General features: G+C 45.1%; 1 protein-coding gene across 1 annotated transcript in view; it reads right to left on the bottom strand.

The window, feature by feature from the left end:
- Positions 1–4,306: 4,306 nt before the first annotated feature.
- Positions 4,307–25,856, bottom strand: part of LOC126989431 (nephrin-like) — a 31,982-nt gene continuing 10,432 nt past the window's right edge. Inside the window, exons 8-15 of the mRNA XM_050848028.1 lie at positions 24,681–24,840; positions 19,638–19,789; positions 16,769–16,910; positions 15,335–15,531; positions 14,021–14,150; positions 8,120–8,532; positions 7,283–7,429; positions 4,307–5,252 (exon numbers count right to left, since the gene is read on the bottom strand). Coding sequence (XP_050703985.1) covers positions 4,917–5,252; positions 7,283–7,429; positions 8,120–8,532; positions 14,021–14,150; positions 15,335–15,531; positions 16,769–16,910; positions 19,638–19,789; positions 24,681–24,840 — 1,677 coding nt within the window. The 3' untranslated portion in view covers positions 4,307–4,916. The remainder of the gene's footprint in view (positions 5,253–7,282; positions 7,430–8,119; positions 8,533–14,020; positions 14,151–15,334; positions 15,532–16,768; positions 16,911–19,637; positions 19,790–24,680; positions 24,841–25,856) is intronic.

Genomic DNA, 25,856 nt, shown 5'->3' with positions numbered 1-25,856 from the left:
TTACGCTCTCAAGGATGGGGACCCGCCAGGAGTTCCTAAGCTTGAGATGATGCAGCAAATAGCGTTAAAGCCTCTTATGGATAAAGTGTAAAGGGCTACATACGTCACAAGGCTGCCAAGGCTTATACTGTGTCCGAGGGCGTCTATACAATCTATCATCAGAGGAAGCCTGGCACTAGCAGAGACCCCAGCGTGGGAGTCACAGCGCCACCACGCCACCGCCACCACTGAGGGACCACATAATTGAGTTTGTCGTATAATTGGGGTCTGGTCGCCGCCATCCGACAAATCCTGTACAGACAGACTCCGGAAAGCGAGGGAACATACGGCCTATATATCGCGGCCTCTGTCTGTCCCTGCGGCCAAGTGATACAAAAACCGAGCAGAAAAAGGAGGCAAACTAGTTCCTCGGGGCAGCCACGCTCTGGGAAGACTGAGCAGCTCCATAAAGTAAAGAGAACATAAAGGGAATAAATGTAAAATCAATGACAGAAAGGCTGATTCATGCTCGGTAATAATAATGATAATAATAATAATAATAATAATAATAATAATAATAATAATAATAATAATAATAGTAATAAATGATAAAATAATAACAAACTTTAGAAGTATATAATAATAATAATAATAATAATAATAATAATAATAATAATAATAATAATAATAATAATAATAATAATAATAGTAATAAATGATAAAATAATAACAAACTTTAGAAGTATAATAATAATAATAATAATAATAATAATAATAATAATAATAATAATAATAATAATAATAATAATAATAATAATAATAATAATAATAATAATAATAATAATAACAATAATGATAATGATAATAATAACGATAATAGTAATAATAATAACACACTGGGAGTAGGTAGGCAGATACCCGCCGCAACGGGCATAAGCCAGTCTCAGTTAGTGCCTTGTATAGGCCAACCGGTCTCTTGCAGACTCCTTACGTTCTTATGTTCTTATGTTCTTATGTTCTTATATGAGGGGTGCGTGAGTGCTGCAAACTCATCCAAGACCTCGGGTACTCTCTAAAGGACGAATAATCTTACTTTCCACACCAAACTCCATGCACGTTACACACACCATTTCCTTAAATACTCATATCAACTTTACGGTAATGAATAATCAACCTGCCTCGGAGTTCCCATCTGGCTGGGGAGGAGACGAAAAATGTCCCTGGGCCAGACCGCACTTGATGTGACGACCCTAAGAAGCGTCTTGATGATTCCTCCAACTTCCTTCTCATCAACTTCTGTTTTCTATGCCTTCTCTAGCCTGAATCATTAGAAGGCTCATGAACCCAACGGGAGGTCTCCTATTGTTATCAAAATTGTGCTACCACGCCACTGTACCCTAATGATTAGTAGCTCGTCGCCGCTCAGGATAGTAACTTATCGCCGCTTATATAGGTGATAAAATCTCAGAAATAAGTAATTTTGGGTTATGAAGAGCGAATTAAATTCCATAAAGTAAAGGGTGCAATTCTGGATATACCAACAATAATAATAATGAAAACAATGTCAGATGTGCCTCAACAAATACAAAAAATTGACATATATAACAAACTGATTGCCACGAAGCAGCCAATTATACGAGGGAAACAGAACTACTCGAAATCAAATACAGTTTTCATTTCTATATACATAGTCAACATTTAATTTGTACTTTTATTTCTTAGGGATGTTTTATTTATTTATTTATTTATTTAGCAGACCTGAGCTATTTATTTCACTGACCTTTTCAGTTCTGGATACATGCTTTTTTTTTTTTCACTCGGAGATGATTGTTGTCGCAATAAAACCGATTCGAAAGGTGTGGAGCGAATTTGAAGATGACTTACTATTTCAACGACGTTTCTTTCCTTAGCGGCGATAGATTACCATCCATGGCGCCGACATCTTACCATTTTGTGACACCGGTTTACTATTTTAGAGGCAACAGGCTGCTCTTTTTGGCGACTGGTTACTATTTAAAGCGCGGCTGGGTAGTATTTGTTAGGTTAGGGCGAGATCCTCTTCGTTTATGAATAGACGCGGGAGCCAAGACGCTGAACAGTCGGTCCACGCCACGGTGTTTGTTCTTTGTCTTTCACGAGTCACAACTCAGCGCAAGCTCTTCACTGCAGTTTATGCGAGAAATTCACTCTAGCACCTTCGTAATTGTTTTTCCAGTTGCAATAAATGTGAAGTTTAGCTCCGCCACCCAAAATACCGTATAAGCCTTCATATTATGGTTAGAGGTCGAAAATACATGCCCTTTAACCGTGAAGTGAAGGCGCAGATGGTTGGAAACTAAGCTAACCTTTACAAACCTAACAACCTAATGTAACAGCTGGATCCCAGACTCAAGCTGCCGCCTCGACTGTCTCCATACATCGGCGACACTGGCATGATGTTAAGTTTGGTCAGGCTAGTTTAGGTTAGGTTCTGTGTGCGCCTTTATAGATTACGTATTTCCGCCCATAATATGAAGTTGTGTATGGTAATTTGAGGTGGTGAGGCTAAACTACAGTTTCACCTAATACGGACTGGCTATGAAATAAAAACATCATAGTCTACCCTGAAATGAGTAGGCAATCTCTCTCTCTCTCTCTCTCTCTCTCTCTCTGAAACACACCGCTCAGGTCTGCTAAACTTTCCTCTTTTCATTATTTATCTTTGTAGGAAAACATGACCGTGTGTGTATTTCATTATACTCTCACGGCGTCCAGTAGCAAAACACACACACACACACACACACACACACACACACACACACACACACACACACACACACACACACACCTCATGCATTACGGTATTTTCTCCTTAAAGTTCACTCACAAAATTCACATCCTCTGACCGTTGTTTACTTCTGACTATGTACTCACCAGCATCCCGTGACATCTGGTGGGTTTAATACTACTCGCAAAGTCAAACGAAAGAAATGACTAACGCAACGGTGAAGACTTAGTGTCGCGCGTGGCAGAGGCAGTGTTTACTCACGAGCTCCATTCTTTTTTTACAGCAAAGGAAGCACCTCAAGGGTAAAATATCAAAACAACAATGGAAAATATGCCCGCTAAACACTGCCCCTATGAATAAAGAGTTCAGAAGAGCGTCCAAAAGCGAGGTGTTGGTGTTAAAAATCTATACCTGTCGCTAGCAAATAAGGAGTTATCAGGTTATCAACAAACACAACATAATATGCCAGAAATTAGTTTGTTTTCTCATTGGGGGACCTTTAACGAAGACTTACCTCAATTGCAAGCGTTACCCATGCAGGAGTACGTTACATTCTCTCGTTGGCAAGGCGTAAGAAAACGGAGAGAACTTTACACACTCCCAACGCGAAATTTCAAAATCTTCCCTGCCAGTTCACGGATTCAATACATCATACAAAATACATTCAACAACTACGTGGAAATAACCATTTGACACGTCCTTGAGAATCAGTCAGTTTCAAATGGTTTCAGTTTTATATATATATTTTTTTCTTCATATTTCATCATCCAGTTTTCCATTCCCGTAAGTGTTAGTAGTAATGGTTGATGTTAGTAAAAGCACTGTTAGTAGGCGAATATCTACGTGCGATTGTGTAATACCAACGTGTGTGTGTGTGTGTGTGTGTGTGTGTGTGTGTGTGTGTGAATTTACTCTACGTGTGTGCAATGTTACATATTAAAAACCAACCAGTTAATAAAGTTATTCTACAATCTAACTAGTGTTTGTGTGTGTGTGTGTGTGTGTGTGTGTGTGTGTGTGAGAGAGAGAGAGAGAGAGAGAGAGAGAGAGAGAGAGAGAGAGAGAGAGAGAGAGAGAGAGAGAGAGATGCTCCAACTGTCACCTTGAGCGTTGGGGAGTGGAGGGTGGAGTGGAGGGGAGGGGAAACGGAGGAAGGAGTGCGGTGGGAACAGGAGGGGGTGGGGGGGGAGGAACCAATTACAGCCAGGAAGCCCAAGTTATCAACCAATTAGAGAGCGAGAATGAACTTGTGGCGCCAAACCATTGAGGAAGACGAAAGTTTATGGCTGGAAGTGTCTGTTTGTGTGTGTGTGTGTGTGTGTGTGAGAGATACTGTCACTCACTCACTTATCTCTCTCTTCCTCTATCTCCTCCTGTCTCTCCTTCCTTCCGTTCGTGTTTCCTTTTTGTCTGTCCGTAATTATATCTCTCTTCGTCTGTCTCCTTTCTTGGATACGTGTTTTCTTCCTGTCTGTCTCCCTGTCCGTCTATCTTATCTGGGTTGCGTCACCTGGAAGAAGAGGCGGGCAGGTATGGTTAATCAGGTCGAGGAAGGCAAAGGTATCGTTTTATTCACCTACGAAATGGGTTTACAGGCAAAAATGTGGATTATGGAAATGTGTAAAAACAAGTTAGATGATTTGTATTAGTTTTTGTTAGTTTGTCCCACACGCCTCGTCGTCTCTGTCTCCTCCTCCTCCTCCTTCTCTTTCCTTCTGGTCTCCTCCTCGTTGTTTTCGTCGTCGTGTTTTCCAGGTAACCAGACTTATTATCTTTACAATACATTACCGAACGTGACAATGATCTCTCTCTCTCTCTCTCTCTCTCTCTCTCTCTCTCTCTCTCTCTCTCTCTCTCTCTCTCTCCACCACTTAAGTCTTTGGCACAAACGAAACTCACTCTGGGTTTGGACATTTAACTTTACGAACACCAACTCTGGGAACACCTTCGTTTTCTTCGACTTGAACGGTAGATCCTTCACTTAACTTTAAACACACACATACACACCGAAGAAAAAGGGACATTTCACTGTGGCGTCTGTTGTCTTACCGATGGGAGGGGGGAGGGGCTCTCTCACCCTAAAATACACCCACACACCCACACCCACATACACACAGGCAGGAAGAACCTACACCCACATCTATTCCAATGGCTCATCCTCGGGTTGGCATCAGACACAACTCTCGCCCCTTCTAAGCAGTGGCGTGCTCGGCGTGTCGGGGTCCTCGTGGCTCCCCTGTCTGCTGCCGCCGCTCGCCCTCCTTCTGTCGGGGTCGAGGAAGTCATCGGGGGGCGGCAGACGCGGCTCCAGCGGTTCGAAGTCTTGATAGAGGGGCGGAGGGGGCGCTGGGGACCTCCTGGGGGATATGGAGCCCTGCAGGGGGTCGTGGAGGTAGCCTGAGTGTTGCAAAAGATGTTCCCCGGGATAGTACGCCCCTTGAGGCAGCACTGGGGCGTGACTGGAGGCTAAGGGATCCACGCCAGTGTATGTGAAGTCCGCCAGACACTGAAGGAGGAGGAGGGATAACTTGTTGGGCATTAGTGAAAGACATGAAGAAAATACCTCAAAACTATCAGGAAAACACTTCAGTGGTCAATAACTTTATAACTATTTCTCCCGACCGAGCATAATTCTGAACACAAAGTTACACCAGACCTAATGGAAAACACACACACACACACACACACACACACACACACACACACACACCAAAAAAAAAAAAAAAAAAAAAAAAAAAAAACCAACCTTCTGCTTTAGGATTCATTATAAAGTGTATTCCACATTATTGTCATTATGTCGCATCTTTTCATTTTTTCCCCTCTTCTAGTTCTCCGTTTTCCCCTCAGTGTTTCGTAAATATTGCTGATAGAAAACTTTTTTGCTAAGAGAATCAACTGCTATGTATTTTTTCCCCCATTTAATTTTTCCTGTTCTTTCTTTCCTCAAATTCTCAAAGATCTTGCCACTGTGATAATATGATTCTAAAGAGGGAAATAATCTGCGTTCTGCCTCTTCCCTGTTTTTCCTTTCCTTTCTTTTTCTCTCACAGCGTCAAAGGTCTTGCTACCAGAAAATGTGCAGGTAAAGTGATTTGTTGGAGGCTCAATTTCTAATCTCTCTCTTGCCACTATGATAATATGATTCTAAAGAGGAAAATAATCTGCGTTCTGTCTTTTCCCCGTTTTTCCTTTCCTTTCTTTTTCTCTCACAGCGTCAAAGGTCTTGCTACCAGAAAATGTGCAGGTAAAGTGATTTGTTGGAGGGTCAATTTCTAATCTCTTTTCCTGTTCTGGTTTAATGAGAAAATTTGATCGAGTTCGTCTGGCCGGTCAGCTGGAAAAATTACTTCGCTGCTCGGCGTGCGTTGATTGGTCCGACGAGCCATTATGTCATTGATGGAGTGAGGCGCTGATTGGCGGAGCGACTCATTAACGAACTGACTGAACACGGTGACTGACTGTACGTATACCTGGTAAATTGACTGATGTTTGACTGATTGAGTGATTGAATAACTCACTGACTGTTTTCTTGGGTGTCTGATGCACTAACATGACTGAATGACTGACTGACTAACTGACTGACTGACTAACTGACTGACTGACTAACAACAACCCTGACTGAATGACTGACTGACTGACTGGAAAGTTTCGATTAGTCGGCGCAACTTCTGTGGTCATATGCAGGAGAGAGACAGAAGGGGAAAGAATTATAGGAGAAGGGAACAGACCCCAGGAGACGGGACACAGCCTGATCAATACCTGGTACCCATTCACTGCTGGGTGGACAGGGGCGTAGGGTATCGGAAAAGCCGCCCAAGTTTTTCCACTCCGCCCGGGAATCGAACCCGGGCTCTCTCGGTTGTGAGCCGAATGTGCTAACCACTGCACCACGAAGCCCCCCGACTAACTGACTGACTGACTGACTAACTGACTGACTGACTAACAACAACCCTGACTGAATGCCTGACTGACTAATTTGAAGTTTGACTGACTGGGTGATTGAATGACTCGCTGACTGTTTCCTTGGGTAGCTGATACGCTGCTAACAGGGCTGATTGACTGACTTACTGATTGACTGACTGATTCACTTGCAACATCCCTGATTAACTGACTGATTGACTAACATCCCCAACTGATTAACTGACTGACTGATAACGTTTGACTGACCGATCGACTAACATCCCCAGCTGACTGACTGAGTGACTGACAACGTTCCTAATTGACTGCCTGATCGATTAACATCCCCGACTGACTGACTGACTGTTTGACTGATTAATTGAATTCCAAACTGACTGACTGACTGATTGATCGATTGGCAGGATGACTGATTGATTGAGGGATTGAGTAAATGCATTCAAACCTGACAGACTGACTAACCGACAATGGATAACTGATTGACTGACGGACTAAGTGTAATCCAAACTGACTGACTGACTGACTGACTGACTAACCCCCATCCAACCAACATCCCAGACTGATTTCATTACAGGATAGGTTATCATATTAATTAAGCAACTGGACAATCTGGTTAGTTACCTGGGGGGCACGGAAGGCGGGGGGCAGACAGGTGTATCCCTCGGGGGGCAGCACAGTGGCCGGGCCGCCCCCCACGATCCCCACCACGCTGCCACTGGACTCCCTCAGGGGTATGACGTCAGGCTCGGGGTCACTCTCGGGGTCAACCTGTTTGGGCGAGGAGGAGGAGGAGGAGGAGGAGGAAAGTTATGAGAAGATTATAATGAAGGAGGACGAGTTTGGTAATGATGATGATTGTAGTAGTAGTAGTAGTAGTAGTAGTAGTAGTAGAGGTAGTGGTTGTAGTAGTAGTAGTAGTAGTAGTAGTAGTTGCAGTAGTTGTTGTTGTTGTAAAAGGAGGAGGAGGAGGAGGAGGAGGAGGAAGAGGAAGAGGAAGAGGAAGAGGAAGAGGAAGAGGAAGAGGAGGAGGAGGAGGGAAAAGGAAGATGAGGTGAAGGTTTGAGGGGAATGTTGATTAATTGCTTGCTGTTACCCTTCCGTCCCCACCATCCATCATTCTCTCTCTCTCTCTCTCTCTCTCTCTCTCTCTCTCTCTCTCTCTCTCTCTCTCTCTCTCTCTCTCTCTCTCTCTCTCTCTCTCTCTCTCTCTCTCTCTCTCTCTCTCTCTCTCTCTCTCTCTCTCTCTCTCTCTCTCTCTCTCCTTCAGGCAATTACAGCATAAGCCTCTTTCCTCCTCCTCCTTTTTCTCCTTCATTACCACTTATTCCTCTTTCTCTTTTTTCTTCCTCCTCCTCCTCCTCCTCCTCCTCCTCCGCCTCTTTTTTCTCCAAATCTCCACTTCCACCACTAACCACCACCACCACCTAGTCCTCCTCCTCCTCCTCCTCCTCCTCGTACCTGCATGTCCCTCTCCAAGCAGGTGTCTCCGTGGCCTGGACTCAACATGGCTGCCGTGCTCTCACTCCTGCTGGGCGTGGCTCTGCTGGCGGCCGCTCTGCCCTTGGACTCCCCTTTGCCCCTTAGCGACAGGCAGCGGCCGGGGGCGAGGGAGGAGGACGAGGAGGAGGGGGAAGGGGTCGTCTGATGAGCCTGTCCTTCCCTCCTCCTTCTTCTCCTGCCGCGGAAGATCAAGAGGAGGATGAGGAGGAGGCCGAGGAGGATTAGGCCGCATCCTGCTCCGAGGGCCGCGGCGAGGACGGACGGAATCTCGAGTGCGCCGAGAATAGGGTCGTCGCTCCCCTCCTCGTCCTCGTCCTCGCCTCCGTGTGGGCTCTTCCCGCCGTCCCGCACCTCCGCCTCCGAGGGTCCGTCTGAGGGGAAGGAGGGGACGTTAGAGGAGGGGAGGGGAGAGGAGGGGGAGTAGAGGTGGTTGGTAGGAGGAGGAGGAGGAAGACGAGGGGAGGTGGAGTAAGAAGACAATGAAGGAGAGATGAGAGGAGAGGAGGTGAAGTAAGAAGGGAGGGAAGGGAAGGGAAGGGAGGGGAAGGGAAGGGAAGAAAAGGAAAGGGAAGGGAAGGGAAGGAGAGAGGAGAGGAGAGGAATACATAGGGTTACATAGGAAGAACAGACACCAGAAGACCTGGCGGTCTAAGGCGAGGGGTGTCTGTCTACAACCGCTAGTACTAGTAATCTACGTGTGGTAGGACAGGATAGACTAGATGAAGGCTCCTCCCCACCCACCTCTCCCTCCGGCAACGTGTGGGCAGGAAATAGTTAGAAGAGAATATCATGTGCCTTTAAGGAAGAAAGGGACATGGAAATTTTACAGTATGAGAGAAAGAAGAGGAAATTACTACCCTTAACTTACGCTACTGGTGACCTAAGCTGTGGGGAAAATTATTAACACAAAGTCTTCAGGTTGGAGCCGTGCTGCAGTTTGCCTGAAACAAATGAAAAGGGCCAGTAAAATCTTTCATCCCTGAAGTAGTTATCTAATGAAGACTTGAAGCTATTGATACTCTGTGAGCTAACTACTGACGGCGGGAGTCTATTCCAGTGATCGACGACTCTATTATTGAAATAACTTCTGCGCGCCAATGTGTTACATCTGTTTCTCTTTGACTTCATACCGTTGCTGCGTGTTGCTGTGTTGGGGTCTCTGAAATAGACTTTCTGGGTTAATGTTTTCGAATCTATGAAGGATTTTGAACACTTTGATTAAGTCCCCTCTTACCCTTCGCTTTTTTAAGGAAAACATATCTAAACGCTTTAAACGCTCGTCATACGGCAAGTTACGTAACGCTAGAATTTTTTTGGTTGCTCGTCGCTGTATCTTTTCTAGCAAACCTTGATCTTTGATATAATTCGGTGACCAGAACTGGACGGCGTATTCTAGGTGTGGTCTTACAAATGCTGAATATAATCTCTTCATAAGTTCGGGTGATTTATAATCAAAGTTTCTTGAAATTAAGCCGAACATAATATTGGCTTTTTTACTCGCCGCTGTACATTGATCGCTCATTTTACGAGTGTTACTGATAATAACACCAAGATCTTTTTCTTGTTTTACTTCGCTGAGCTCATGTTCTTGAATCTGATATTTAAAGATAGGGTTCTTTACACCTACGTGCATTACTTTACATTTATCTATGTTGAAACACATTTGCCACTTGTTGCTTCAATCGGCAAGTCTTGTTAAGCCTGATTGAATATTCTCGCAATTTTTACTGTTCGTTACCGTACCTCCCAATTTGGTGTCGTCGGCGAATTTGGCTACTTTTGATAGGATATAAATCTCTAAATCGTTCACGTAAATATGAAGTGTTGGCCCCAGGACCGATCCTTGGGGCACGCCCCTGGTTACGGGTTGCCAATCAGATGCTTCACCATTGAGAACTACACGCTGTTGTCTATCTGTGAGCCAGTCATGAATCCACGCGTACAGATGGTCACTTATACCGTGGGAACGCAGTTTTGAAATAATCCTAACGTGGGGAACTTTATCGAACGCTTTCTGGAAGTCTAGGTAAATAATGTCATATTGGGCTCGTGCGTCCCAGGTGGAGTATACGTCATTGAAGAAAGTTAATAAATTGGTGAGGCAAGAAATCCGTGCTGATTATCAGTTATCAAATCATTTGTTTCGAGGAAAGTAATCACTTTATCCCTGATTATTTTTTCGAATAGTTTAATTAGGACGGACGTAAGGCTGATAGGACAATAATTACTGGCTTGTTTTTTACCTCCCTTTTTTAAAGCTCGGGGTAACATTGGCTCTTTTCCACGCAAGGGGCACGCTTGCCTGTGCTAATGACCTGTTAAACATTAAAGTTATAGGTAATTCTAGCTGTTGGATACATTATCTTAATACGCGAGGAGATAAATTTTCGGGAGGGGAGGAAGGGAGGGAGGGTGAGGTGAGGGGAGAAGAAATAAAAGGAGGTGGAAGGTGATGGTATAGGAAAATGGAGGAGGGGAGAGGAGGAGGAGGAAGAGGAGGAGGAGGAGGAGGAGGAGAAAGATAAAGGGATATGAGGTGAAGAGGAGGAGGAGGACGAGTTTGATGATGAGGGGACGGGAGAGGAGAAGAGAGAAGGGAAGGGAAGGGGAGGGAAGGGAGGAGGGAAAGTGAGGGGAGTTAAAATTAAGAGGAAGAAAATGGATAAAAGTGGAGGAGGAGGGAAGGGGAAAAGGAGGGAAGAGAAGGGAAGGGAAGGGAAGGGAACGGAAGGGGAGGGAAAGGAAGGGGAGAGAAGGGGAGAAGGAAGGGGAGGTGAGAAACGATGTTAGACGTGGGGTGAAATGAGAAAAAAAGATGAATATAAGATATGTGGGGATGAGATGGCAGAGGTGAGGGAAGGGGAGGTGAAAGGAAGGGAAGGGAAGGGAAGGGAAGGGAAGGGAAGGGAAGGGAAGAGAAGGGAAGGGAAGGGAAGGGGTGGGTAGGAGGAGGAATTGAATTGGGGGGTCCTGAAGTAGAATTAAGGTTAAGGGAGATGAGAGAAAAGGAGAGAGAAAGGAGATGGGAGTGGAAAGAACGAAAATGAAAGGGAAAGGAAGGAAAAGAAATAGGAAGCGAGAGAAAGAAAAGGAGAAGGAAAGGAGAAGAGATTGGAGAGAAGAAATAAAAGGAATAATGATTGGAAAAAATGAGAGAGAGAGAGAGAGAGAGAGAGAGAGAGAGAGAGAGAGAGAGAGAGACAGAGAGAGATATAGATAGAGAGAGAGAGAGAGAGAGAGAGAGAGAGAGAGAGAGAGAGAGAGAGAGAGAGAGAGAGAGAGAGAGAGAGAGAGAGAGAGAGAGAGAGAGAGAGAGAGAGAGAGAGAGAGAGAGAGAGAGAGAGAGAGAGAGAGAGAGAGAGAGAGAGAGAGAGAGAGAGAGAGAGAGAGATTAGATAAAACACCAGAAGGAGAGAGGATGAAACTGTAAGCTATGGGGAGGGATGGAGAAGAAGGGAAGGAAAGGGAAGGGGAGGAGAGGGAAGAGAAGGGAAGGGGAGGCTTCAGAGGGCAAGGGAACGGTCAATTAATCCTCAAGTGCGAAAGGAAGGAGAGGTTTTCAAGTTCGCATTGGTAGACATGAGTGTGTGTGTGTGTGTGTGTGTGTGTGTGTGTGTGTGCGTGTGTGTGTGTGTGTAAGATAGATAGATAGATAGATAGATAGATAAGATAGATAGATATATAGATGGATAGATAGATAAATATAGATACACAGATAGATAAATAGATAGATAGAGAGACAGAGACAGACAGAGAGAGAGAGAGAGAGAGTTCCAGGTACATAACACTTTCAACACTAACCAAAAAAAAAAAAAAAAAAAAACAATCATTATAATTCTGACGACGCAAATATGACAACGAGAAGCAATCCTCCTACCTGCATTACCTTGAAACTTAATTGCCTCCTAATGAAGATGTCAACACGGGGATAATCAAAATACAAATAACCTCATCTCGCGCAGCCCCGGATATTCCTCGCGACAGACAGACGTATCGCTTCGGGCATAAAAATAATGAGACACGTCGAATTCTATCTGTGTTTGAGCTTGATTCGATAGTGGAAGGGAGACTCTCATATCTCAATCACATTTTGGGCCACTTGTCTATACTTTTATTTTTATATATATAGGGGCAGTGATTAGCGGCCTTTCTTTTCTCTCTTTTTTTTCTATCCCTTGAGCTACATCCTTTACTGTAAAAAAAAAGTTTGTTTCATGTATTCGGACTAGGAAGTGAACGTTTCTTATCTTGATCTAGCAAGAGAACGTTTTACATATCTCGATCTAGGATGGGAACGTTTCATTACTCGATCTAGGAATGGAACGCTTCATATCAAGAACGTTTTACATATATTCGATCTAGGAAGGGAACGTTTCATTACTCGATCTAGGAATGGAACGTTTCAAATTTCGAACGTTTTACATATATTCGATCAAGGAAGGGAACGTTTCATTACTCGATCTAGGAATAGAACGCTTCATATCTAGAACGTTTTGCATATATTCGATCTAAGAAGGGAACGTTTCATTACTCGATCTAGGAATGGAACGTTTCAAATTTCGAACGTTTTACATATATTCGATCTAGGAAGGGAACGTTTCATATCTCTTCAAAGTTCCGTTTATTTTTTTGTATTTTCCTAAGAATTCCACGTCCGCTGCATCCCCTCCTTTCCTTTTTTCTTCCTTCCTTAATGCAGTATTCTTTTTATATTCGTCTTTATTCAGTAATTTATCTTTTTCCTGCAGCTTAACATATCCCTTCCTTCCTTCCTGCCTTCCTCTCCCCCTAATTCCTTTTTCTGTCCACACGCACCGTTTCCTTCATTCCTCGTCTCTTTCTGCTAACGTTCGGCAGTCGTTTTCGCCTCCCTTCCTTGCAATCACATTTTCTTCCTTTCTGCCTTTCCTATTCCCCTTCTTTCTCCTTTCCATCCATTCCTCCCTCTCCATTTATTCCACCTCCTTGCTCCATTTCTTCATTCGTTTCCAACTTATCTTTAAGCTAACACACACACACACACACACACACACACACACACACACACACACACACACACACACACACACACACACACACACTCCTACTTGTCCTACACTATTTTCTGCCTCTTTAAACTTTTTTCCTTCCTCTTCTCTATCCTCTTCCCCTCCTTTCCCCCTTTTTCTTGTTCCTTCACATTGGTATATCACTTCCATTTTCTTCCCCTTTTTCTTTCTTTTTTCTTTCCGCCCTTAAACAGCCGCCTTCTCTGTCCCTTGAAAGAGCTCCAACTTCATCCTCTTGCTCTTCCTTCTCCTCCTCCTCCTCCTCCTCCTCCTCCTCCTCCTTTCCCTGTGTCCTAAACTTTACAACCTCACACATCCAATTCGTCCTAGTTTTTCGCGTAATCTTTAATCCTCTTCTCCGTCTTTATCTCTCCTCCTTCTCCCCTCTTTCTCTCTTTCTTTTCCATGCATTATAGCCCACATAAAAGGTTGTTCCTCCTCCTCCTCCTCCTCCTCTTCCTCCTCCTCCTCCTCCTCTTCCTAGTCTCCATTACTGTTCTTGTTTTATTTTTCTCCTTCTCCTCCTTCTTTTCTTCTTCAGTATCATCAATTTCTTCTCTTGTTTCTTCGTGCTCCACCTCTTTTTTTCTCCCCCTCTTCCTCCTCCTCCTCCTCGTCCTCCTCCTCCTTCTCCTTCTTCTCTTTCTCTTTCTTCTTCTGTATCATATTTTTCTTCTCTTATTTCTTCGTTTTCCTCCTCTTCCTCCTTTTCTTCCTCCTCCTTCTCCTTCCCCTCCTCCTCCTCCTCCTCCTCCTTCTCCTTCTTCTCCTCCTCCTCCTCCTCCTGCTCCTCCTAATCCTCAGAACTTACCGTACAGCTGGTAGAGCGTTCCGTTGGTGCTGCGGCTGCTGACCGTGAGAACAGCTGGCTCGCTCATACCCTTGTCGTTCACGGCCCTCACCCTCAGCTGGTACCTGCCCCCCACCGCCAGCCCCTCCACCTGCCGCGTCGAGGGAGGAACCAGGAGGCGACAGAGGCGTAGGTGTTGGCAGCCCAGGTGGGGGTGGTTGGTTGAGGGGAGCGGTGGAAGGAGGATAAAGAGAAAAGGGAGATTCGTAAAAGTTTCTTAGCTGGGTCTTGGTGTGAGTTGGAAATACGTGAGGGTTGGGAAGGAGAGATAGTGAGGGAAGAGGAAAGAGAGATAGGTAGATAAATAGATATAGTTGGATATGGCAAAGGAGAAGAGGGAGATGTATTGAAGGAGAAGAGGGAAAGGAGGTTGATGAGAGATAAGAGAGATATGAAGATATACAAACATTTATAGATGAAATAGGTAAAGGTGGACAAGGAAAGAGAGAGAGAGAGAGAGAGAGAGAGAGAGAGAGAGAGAGAGAGAGAGAGAGAGAGAGAGAGAGAGAGAGAGAGAGAGAGAGAGAGAGAGAGAGAGAGAGAGAGAGAGAGAGAGAGAGAGAGAGAGAGAGAGAGAGAGAGAGAGAGAGAGAGAGAGAGAGAGAGAGAGAGAGAGAGAGAGAGAGAGAGAGAGAGAGAGAGAGAGAGAGAGAGAGAGAGAGAGAGAGAATGTGAAATATTTTACTACCAACAGAGAATAAATAAAAAAAAAAAATCAGATAATTTCTCACCAAAGGAAAAACACCGGATGATATAATATGCAGAACGAAGGAAAAACGCTAAAAACGAGTAATGCAACACTGTTCGTCGGGCAAATATACCATGCGAGGATAATAATGAAGAATAGTTTTGAAAAGGAGAAAGACTATCACTACTACTACTACTACTACTACTACTACTACTACTACTACTACTATAACTGTTGTTGCTGCCTCTCTCCTTTCTACAACAAGAACAAGAACAACAATCTCTTCTTCCTCCTCCTCCTACTATTTCTACTACTACTACTACTACTACTACTACTTCTTCGACCATTTTTTCTATCAACTGAAAACCAAGAACACGACCAAAGCAACACAAAGAGAACTCAAACCAACACAAAAACAAGAACACAACCAAACCAAAATGGCGCCACTATAAACACTTGCCTGTGCCATGACGGGCGGGGGCCGAACACCATCCTGGCCCCTCAAGCAAGCCTACCCAAGAACACAAAACCAACAAACAATCAACCCAACCCAACCCAACCTAACCAACAGGCCCCTCGAGACTTACCAGAAACTCCGGCTCCTCTAGGGCGGTGAGGTTGAGGGGCTGGGGGTTGGACAGGTGGGGGGCGGACAGGTGGGTGGGACTGGCAGTGAGCAGGAAGTGTTGTGTTAGCCCTCCGCTCGCCCCCGCCTCGCACCGCACCCGCACCTCCCGCACTCCGCCTCCCAGTACCGTGCAGTTAGTGGGGGGCTCCGGCTTGCCTGTGAGAGGGGGTAGGGTAGTGGTAATAGTAGTAGTAGTAGTAGTAGTAGTGTTAGTAGTAGTAGTAGTAGAAGAAGTAAAGAGACAAAAAGTTAATCTAATAATAATAATGATAATAATAATAATGATAAAAACAAAAAAAAGAAATAACACAAAACGCAAAGTAATTTTCTCTATGTAGGATTTCACGCCCGTCCTCGCATTTCCTCTTGTAATGCGCGCGTTTCTTTTGTTTCCGTCCTACAATCTTTTCTCTTATGCTTTTCCCGCGCTATACTAATTCATTCACATTTAGTTTATCCTTTCTTTTTAATATTCTGTTCATTATCATCTTACCGGAGCAGTCTTTTTCTCTCTTCTATTCGTCCGTGGTTTTACGTTTCACAAATCATAAAAAAAAACACTAAAAGGATCAAAACAGTAAGGGCGGCATCATATCGTCTATACTTCTATGTTTCCTTCTTGCGTTTATTGTTTTTTCTTCTATTCATCGTCGTCGTCGTCCTCCTGCTCCTTCTCCTCTTCTTCCTCTTTCTCCTCAGTCACCTCCTTATATTCTGTGATATTCTCCTTCTTCTTCTCCCTTTTTGCCTCTTAATCCTCTTTCTCCTCATGATTCTCTTTTTTTATCCTCCTCTTCCTCCTCCTCTTCCTCACCTCATTCTCTTTCACTTCTATCAACTTATTTTCCTCTTCATTCTCTCGTTTATCTTCCTCCTCCTCCTCCTCCTCCTCCTGCTCTTACCCTCCTCCTCTTTTTCCTCGTTATCCTCTTCATTCTCTCATGTGTCGTTCTTCTCCTCCTCCTCCTTTTCCATCTCCTCTCGTTTACCCTCCTCCTCCTCCTCCTCCTCCTCCTCTTCCTCCCCCTCCTCCTTCTTCATCTCCTGTCCTTTTTCCTCCTCCTAATCTTCTTTCTCCTCATAATTATCTTTTTTCTATCCTCCTCCTCCTCCTCTTCTCTCACCTCATTCTCTTCCACCTCTTCCATCAACTTATTCTCCTCTTTATCATCTCTTTTATCTTCCTTCTCCCCTTCTTTCTTCATCTCTTCTCCTTTATCCCCCTCCTAATCCTCTTTCTCTTCATGATTCTCTTTTTTTATCCTCCTCTTCCTCCTCCTCTTCCTCACCTCATTCTCTTTCACTTCTATCAACTTATTTTCCTCTTCATTCTTTTGTTTATCTTCCTCCTCCTCCTCCTCCTCGTCCTCCTCCTCCTCGGCGTGGCACTCACCCGCTGGCACTATGTGAAAGACGCAGGGCAGCTTCTGGGTGCCGATGGGGTTGGTGGCCCAGCAGAGGAGGGTGCCGTAGTCCAGGGGCGTCATCGGCGTGTAGGTGATGACGCTGTGACTGCTCAGGGAGGTGAAGCGGCCCTGGAGGAGAAGGAGACACGGGTTAGGGAGGCGCGGAAGACATTGGAGGAGGAAGAAGAAAGGAGGAGGATGTAAGGATGATGAAAGGATACTAGGGATGGAGAGAAAGGAAGCAGGGAGTTGAAAGAGCTTTGAGACTGAAGATTAAAGAAGAAGAAAGGAATCAGGGATGTGGAAGAGCTTATAGAAGAGATGAAAGAAAGGAAGAGATGGTTGTTAGGATGCTGAAAGGATAATACTGATGAAGAGAAAGGAAGCAGGGAGATAAAAGGGCCCAGAAAATGAAGATAAAAGAGAAAAAAAGGGTTAAGGAGGTGATAAAGCCGGTGGAAAAGGAGGAAGAAAGAAGGAGATGGATGATTAAGGACAATAGGAATAAAGAGAATGGAGTTAGGGAGGATGAAAGTGCTCTGAAAATGAAGCAAAAAAAAATGAAAAAAATTAAAACGTTAAGCAACAAATAGGAAAGCGGATAAAGGATGAAAATGATGTTGAGAAGTTGAAGGAACCATGACGGGGAAAGATATAATGGTTGACGTGGGGGAAATTACCTTGATGTGAAAGGGAAAGGGGTTAAGCAGGTGAAAGGGAAAGGGATTTGAGAAGGGGAAAGGGAAGATGATGATGACGAGGAGGAGAGAGGGACCAATAAAAAGATTGACGTGGGGGAAACGACGATAATGTGAAAGAGAAAGGGGTTAAGCAGGTGAAGGGAACGTATTGTGAAAGGGAAAGGGATTTGAGACGGGGAAAGGGAAGATGATGATGACGAGGAGGAAAGAGGGATTAATAAAAAGGGGAATTTGAGACAGATTAGAAAGTGAACAGCAACTGGAAATGAAAGGGGTTTAAGAATAGGTGCAGGAGGCCAGAAGAGGAAGAGACAATGGAAGCAGAGAAGGAAAGAAAAAAGGAACTGAGGGGCGGTTGGGAGTCACCTTGATGTCGGCAAGGAGGGGAAGAGGAAGGGAATGAAGGGAGGAGGGAAAAGGAAAGATAAAAAACAACAACAAAAACAAAAACAATACATGGAAGGGAGAAGAAGGGAAGGCAGAGAGGAACTAATGATGGTATGATGGTGAGAATGGGAAAAGGAATAAATGGGTGAACGGAGCGTGAGGGGGAAGGGAAAGGGAGGACATGAGAGGTGATGAGACAGTAAGGAGAAGGAAAGGGAGAAGGGATAACAAGGAAGAATATAGAAGATTGCCGGAGGGAGAAGAGACCCAGGGAGGAAGAGAAGGGTGTTAAGAGATGAAGAATGAGAAGATATAGATGAGGAGATATAGATAGATAGACAGATAGATAGATAGATAGATAGAGATAGAGAGCTCACCCAGCAGGTCATCCTCCCTTTCCGGCTGTCCGATAAATGGGTACTTGAGGAGACCTGGTTAAGATAAACTGTGGCAACTCGAACGTCACTCTGGCTCTGTGTCCCTTGGTGATGAGTTTCCAAGCACCGCAGGCTCCAGGGCCGAGGTGACGGAGATCAACGCCGACGCAACGCACAGCTATGGCCTACGTCCTCAACTCTTCCATTCCCGTTACTCTCCTAATGGCACCTAAATGACTTTTGACATATGGAGCTCAATCTTTGTCGATGTGCTAAAAATACCATTATATTCTACTTCCATAAATGCTGCACGTTTCTGAACAAAGGACTGAACACTTTCGCACACTTTAGCGCCCTTCGCCCACACGTACAGGAATCCCTCCAGCTGGGGACCAAACACGGATAGGACCAAACGAAACACAATCTAACTAGTACTATCTTTTTTTATCTATCTATCTACCTGTGTGTGTGTGTGTGTGTGTGTGTGTTCTCTCGTAATGAACACCACCGAGTGCCGGGGATCGAACCCGAGCCTTCTGAGTAGAAGTCAGGGCAGCAAACCAATCACGCCACCGATGAGCTAAAACAGTGGTTCTCAATCATTGTTCAGTGACGGCACCCTGAACTTATATAAACCCTTTTGTGGACCCCCTTTTTCACCCCCCCCCCACTCCTCACTTGAATTAACTTCTTATACACAATTGTAGCCTACCTGTTTAAATTACTTTAATTAATGAATTAAAATTATAATCTATACTCAAACCAAAATTAACATACGGTACAGTACATGCCCAAACATAGAACTCGTCAGTAGAATTAGATTAACTTAAATGCAGACTAGCAAAAAGAAGAAAAACGGCATGATTCAAAATTCATGATAATCTTATGGCACCCCTAGGCACTGTCCGTGGCACCCCAGGGTGCCACGGCGCCCAGTTTGAGAACCTCTGAGCTAAAAGGTCACCGCACCAGAGGCCACTTCTGCGGCCTTTACCTGACGCCCCAACCCCGCACTGTGGACATGAAGGTGAAGGTGACCCCGCTCACACTCGTGACTGTCGGAAACGCTGTTAATCAACTCCTTTTCGCACATACGGTGTATATATACATTAGAGAAGCTGCAATAACACAGTGAAAATATCCCGTAATGAACACCACTGAGTGTCGAGGAGGTGGCCTCTGGCGCGGTGACCTTTTAGCTATAATCGGTGGCGCAGTTGGTTTGCTGTCCTGACTTCTACTCAGAAGACTCGGGTTCGATCCCCGGCACTCAGTGGTGTTCATTACGGGATATTTTCACTGTGTTATTGCAGTTCCTCTAATCTCTCTCTCTCTCTCTCTCTCTCTCTCTCTCTCTCTCTCCATCAGTCCCTCCCTCCAGCCCCCCTTACCTGTGGCACGTCTATGGTGTCCGCCGTGTTGTTGAAGGTCCACTGGTAGGACTCCTGCAGCGGGTTGGCGTCCACCGAGCAGGTCACCTCGGCGTCCTCGTACCTGCTGACGGCGTACGTGGTCACTTGGCCGGGGGAGCAGACAGGTGCGACTGCGGGAGGGGGGCGGGAAGGTGTGGGGGAGAGAGAGGATGTTGTTAGTTGATGTGGTGAGGAAGGGAAGGGAAAAAGTAGGATGATGTGAGGTGAGGTTTTGGTGTGAGGTGAGAATTTGGTGTGAGGTGAGGTACTTAGGTGTGGTTTTGCATGTCGGTTGTTGAAGGTTGAGGTGTTGAAGGTCCTGACGTACTGAGGTGAGGTAGTGAAGTCAGGTATTGGTGTTAAAGTCTGACTCGGCTAAACGTGCGGTTGAGGGTTCAGCGTAGATCCCCTTGTACAGCATTGCCACATGTCTCCTAGCCCGCGATGTAGAAATGTCCTAATATAAGTAAAGCCATGGCAAATATGATCAGCAAATATGCACACACATTTAATCTTAGTATTATAACGTATGAAAGAGCAGTTAACTTATTATGGATAAGATATTTATAACCTATAAAGAAACGTGGCATACGCATTTTACAGTGTTGCTAAAAAATGCTATACATATTATTGAGTTTCCTTTTCGTTTTGGGATGTGTAAGTAGTTTCACAATTATATTTAGATTATATCGTGAAGGAATGTACGTTAAAATAAGCTGACATGAGTAAGCAAAAACATTAAAATCCTCGTGAGAGAGAGAGAGAGAGAGAGAGAGAGAGAGAGAGAGAGAGAGAGAGAGAGAGAGAGAGAGAGAGAGAGAGAGAGAGAGAGAGAGAGAGAGAGAGAGAGAGAGAGAGAGAGAGAGAGAGAGAGAGAGAGAGAGAGAGAGAGAGAGAGAGAGAGAGAGAGAGAGAGAGAGAGAGAGAGAGAGAGACAAACCAACGCGGGGTTAAAAACGTGGCAACGCTGTACTCCCGCTTGTTCCTCGCAGGGCACCGACACAGCCGCACTTTAAGGTGAGTCTTACTATAGGTATTGATGTGTGCTGTTGTAAATGAGGTTCTGAGGTGAGGTATTGGTGTGAGATATTGTAGGTATTGAGGTGAGGTGTTGGTGGTATTGAGGTTTGAGGAGACCGAGGGAGAACGCGGAAAATATAAGGAGAGTGTGGGTATAATATAGCAAGGAATAACAACGTATGAGAATGTGAAAAGAAAAGGAAACTGTGCGATGCTGTGAAAACTAAAGGAGACTGTAAGAGAAAACAAAACAAAAAAGATAAGACCTGTGGAGAATGTGTAAATATTATAAGACTGGAAAATATGAAAAAGAGCAACTTTAAAGAAATATGAAAAGAAAAGTAAACTAATAGAACGAAGGGTACGTGTTGGGTGTCAGGGTGCGTAAGAGTGGAGGAGGAGGAGGACCAGAAGCAGGAAGAGGAGCAGGAAGAAGAGGCAGGCTACGAGGAGCCAGCGAATGACAGATGGACGGGGAGGGTGATTCTTACTATCATTTAAGAAGGGAAGCAGAGAGGTAGGAAGGTGTCAGACTCGGAATGTTTATTTGTACAACGGTCATCAGCGCAAAAGAGCGCGATAGGGAAATGACGTGATTGCAGGGGAGACTAAAAAAGAAGGAGGAGGAAAGTGAAGATAGACAGTAGGTATGAAAATATGAGAGAGGGAAGGCAGCAACGGGAGCAATGTTTGAGGTGGAAGGGAGAGAGAGAGAAAGAAAAGGGAAACAAAAGCGAAAGGGAGGGAAGGGAGAGAGAGGGAGAGGAGCAAGAGGGGACAGATAGGGAGGAAACAAAGAGAGAACGGGGAGAGGGAGAGGAGCAAGAGGGGACAAATAGGGAGGAAACAAAGAGGGAAGGGGGAGAGGGAGGGGAGGAAAAGGGGGCAGATAGGGAGGAAACAAAGAGGGAAAGGGAGCAGAGGGAGAGGAGAGGAGCAAAAGGGGAGAGATAGGAAGGAAAACAAGAGGGAAGGGGAGGAGAGGGAGAGAAGGAGAGGGGCAAAAGGGGAGAGATAGGAAGGAAAACAAGAGGGAAGGAGAGGAGAGGGAGAGAAGGAGAGGAGGAAAGGGGAAGAGATAGGAAGGAAAACAAGAGGGAAGGGGAGGAAAGGGAGAGAAGGAGAGGAGGAAAGGGGAAGAGATAGGAAGGAAAACAAGAGGGAAGGGGAGGAAAGGGAGAGCAGGAAAGGAGCAAAAAGGGAGAGATAGGAAGAAAAACAAGAGGGAAGGGGAGGAAAGGGAGATCAGGAGAGGAGGAAAAGGGGGCAGATAGGAAGGAAAACAAGAGGGAAGGGGAGGAAAGGGAGAGCAGGAAAGGAGCAAAAAGGGGGCAGATAGGAAGGAAAACGAGAGGGAAGGGGAGGAAAGGGAGAGGAGAGGAGCAAAAGGGGAGAGATAGGAAGGAAAACAAGAGGGAAGGGGAGGAAAGGGAGAGAAGGAGAGGAGCAAAAGGGGAGAGATAGGAAGGAAAACAAGAGGGAAGGGGAGGAGAGGGAGAGAAGGAGAGGAGGAAAGGGGAAGAGATAGGAAGGAAAACAAGAGGGAAGGGGAGGAGAGGGAGAGAAGGAGAGGAGCAAAAGGGGAGAGATAGGTGGAGACAAGAGGGGAGGGGAGAGGCATAAGGCTGTGAAAATATACATAAGGGGACTTTGCGTAAGATGTGGGAGAGCTGAAAGCCTGAGGAGGGCAAAGGGAGGATTAAGAAGGAAGGAAGGAACGGGAAAAGAGGAAGGATAATAGAGCGAAATGGGGACTGAAAATGCGCAAAGAGGAAGGAAGGAAGGAAGGAAGGAAGGAAGGAAACACTAAAAGGCATGAAGAAACAGGGCGAAGAAGAGAAGAGAAGCGAAGAGATGAGAAAATAAAGATATTGGAGAAAGCGTACGAGGAAACACAGGAAGGAGGTTACCAGAGACGGAGAGAGAGAGAGAGGGGGAGAGGTAGGCCAGAGGAGGAGGAAAGAAGAAATAATGGAGGGAGAGAAGGAGAGGGAAAAAAAGAACTGAGGGGCGGTTGGGAGTCATCTGGATGTAGACAAGGAGGGGAAGAGGAAGGGAATGAAAGGAGGAAGGAAGAAGAAAGAGAAAGAAACGAGTACATGGAAGGGAGGGAGAAGGAAGAGAGGAACTAAGAGAGAGAGAGAGAGAGAGAGAGAGAGAGAGAGAGAGAGAGAGAGAGAGAGAGAGAGAGAGAGAGAGAGAGAGAGAGAGAGAGAGAGAGAGAGAGAGAGAGAGAGAGAGAGAGAGAGAGAGAGAGAGAGAGAGAGGGGGGGCTATGTATACGGAGGAAAATTAGACAAACACACGAGGGAAAACAAGGATGGAAAAATAATCATGGTACACACACACACACACACACACACACACACACACACACACACAGATGAAAACAAGGAAATAAGAAAACGTTATGCAGAAGAGGAGGAGAAGGAGAAGGAGGAGGAGGAGAAGGAGGAGGAGGAGGAGGAGGAGGAAAAAAGAAGAGGAGGAGGAGGAGGAGAAGAGAGAGTTTGTGGACTAAGATTTTTTTTCTGTATTCATTGTTTTCGTTCCTTCTCCTCCTTCCTTCCTCTCTCTCCTCTTCCTCCTCCTCCTCCGCTAACGACCCTGCACGTGATCTGCCTTCGGAGGGTCTAGAGGCAGTTCGTCAGCCAGTTACCTCCTCTCAGATTGGCGATTGAGTCCATGAGCAACAGTCTTGATGGGACGGGTTTGATCAGAAGGACGAATCGACTTCCTAATCTATATTTATCAACTTTTCTTTGTTTTTATAGTAAGGAAGGCAGCTCAAGGGCAAGAAATAAAAACAGGGACAATAAGGAACCCCAACAAAATAAAACAACGAGAGGCCAAAAGAGATTAAAGGAGAGGTCATGAGAGAGAGAGAGAGAGAGAGAGAGAGAGAGAGAGAGAGAGAGAGAGAGAGAGAGAGAGAGAGAGAGAGAGAGAGAGAGAGAGAGAGAGAGAGAGAGAGAGAGAGAGAGAGAGAGAGAGAGAGAGAGAGAGAGAGAGAGAGAGAGAGAGAGAGAGAGAGAGAGAGAGAGAGAGAGAGAGAGAGAGAGATTGTTATTCTGCTTCAAATGCTTTACTTGATGTTGAAAAGCTAAAAAAAAAAAAGGGAGACTGATTTGAGCTCTGAGGCAATGCGTGTGAGTTACCTGCTGCCTTTTCCTTGATTAATTACCTGTATGATTATTCAATTTATCTATTTATTTATTCATTTATTTATTCGCAATCCTGCACACGTATTTGCTTTTCATTTATATATTTGCACATGTACTTAATTATCTAAGGCTGTATTTATTTTCCTCATTTTCCTCATTAATTAATTTGTTTATACACATGTTTTCTTCTTTATCCATTAATTTGCGCGTTTATTCACTCATCTACGGATATATTTATTTTCACACCTGTTGGGATTTTCATTTATTTCCAACACATTTGTTTATTTCTGTTTATTTGCACACTCACTCGCAAACCTGATTACTTTCTCCCCCTTTTTCACATCCCATATCTCACTGACTCCGAGCATTAAATTTGTTACTAGTTCACATCTGCTATTTCAACGTGCTTCCTGGGTGAGTGGGGGGCGGAGAGAGAGAGAGAGAGAGAGAGAGAGAGAGAGAGAGAGAGAGAGAGAGAGAGAGAGAGAGAGAGAGAGAGATAGAGAGAGAGAGAGAGAGAGAGAGAGAGAGAGAGAGAGAGAGAGAGAGAGAGAGAGAAGAGAGAGTGAGAGAGAGAGAGAGAGAGAGAGAGAGAGAGAGAGAGAGAGAGAGAGAGAGAGAGTGTGTACGCAACGTAACAGCAAATAAATCATATAAAAGAGAAGGAATACACAAACCCAGATACACACACACACACACACACAGGCATTTTCAACACACACTCTCTCTCTCTCTCTCTCTCTCTCTCTCTCCAATCACCCTTTCCCCTTCCTCTCTCTCTTTCCCCACCCACTAACTGCCCCTCTTCCTCCCTCTCCACCTTCAAACACATACTCACACTTGACATCGAGACGCAGCGTGTTGGAGGCGGAGGTCCCGACGGCGTTGTGGGCCAGGCAGGAGTAACGCCCAGCCTGCGCACGAACTACCCGCTGGAGGACGAGGCTCTGGTTGCTCACGATAATGCCCGCCGATACGTTGTGACCCAGCGGGGCGTCCTACGGGAGGAGGCGAAGCAGAAGGTGAAGGTGTGAAGGAGTTGGAGGGAGTGGGTGGAGGGAGGTGCTGAGGAGGAGGAGGGCGTGTGTGGGTGGAGGAGGTGGAGAAGGAGGTGTGTGTAAACGGTGAGGAGTCTTGGAGGGTTTGATGGGGTGAGGAGTGTGTGTGTGTGTGTGTGTGTGTGTGTGTGTGTGTGTGTGTGTGTGTGTGTGTGTGTGAGAGATGGGTTTTTCTTTTTCTTTTCTGTTTTCTTTGATGTCCTTTTCATATTTTTGTCTATTTATATCATACTCTCTCTCTCTCTCTCTCTCTTTGTCTGACCTTCTCCATTTCTTCCTGTACATCTGCATTTTATAGTTCTCTCTATCTCAATCAATTCCTTTTTATAATACGTTTGCCAGCTCTCTCTCTCTCTCTCTCTCTCTCTCGATGCTTCCGTTTGTCAGTATGCTGTTGCTTTTTTCATTTCTCTCTTTCTCCTCCATCTGTTTGCCCTCTCTCTCCCTTCACCTCTCTGTCTCTTAATCTTTCATTCCCTCTGTCTATACTTTCTCCTCCTCCTCCTCCTCTAGTTCTCCTCCCCACCTCCACAATTTCTTTCGACTTTCTCCTCTTTTATATATTCACGTTTGCCTCGCATCTATCTCCATTTATCTCTTATTTCTTGTCTTTCTTTATCTTTTCTTTTCTTTATTTTTCCCCCTTGCGTCTGATCTTAGCTTCCTCGGATTCACTGTTTCGTTCTCTCTCTCTCTCGGCTTAACAACTTGCCCCTCAATATTTTTTTTCTCTCTCTCTCTCTCGCTACACCTTTTCCTTCCTCTATTCTTCCCCCTTTTCAATCTTTCTCTAGCATACATCTCTCTCTCTCTGTAACGTTATTATTTCCATCGCTTTCCTTTTCTTCTTATCTTCTATTCCTCCTCCTCCTCCTCCTCCTCCTCCTCCTCTTTTTTCTCTTCCTTCCTCCTTCGGGTGTATCTCCCGGACATTATTCCGCACACTCCTTGCTTCC

This window comes from Eriocheir sinensis, unplaced genomic scaffold (genome assembly GCF_024679095.1).
Source record: "Eriocheir sinensis breed Jianghai 21 unplaced genomic scaffold, ASM2467909v1 Scaffold1169, whole genome shotgun sequence".
Taxonomy (NCBI): domain Eukaryota; kingdom Metazoa; phylum Arthropoda; class Malacostraca; order Decapoda; family Varunidae; genus Eriocheir; species Eriocheir sinensis.
This window is presented reverse-complemented; position numbering and strand designations above follow the sequence as displayed.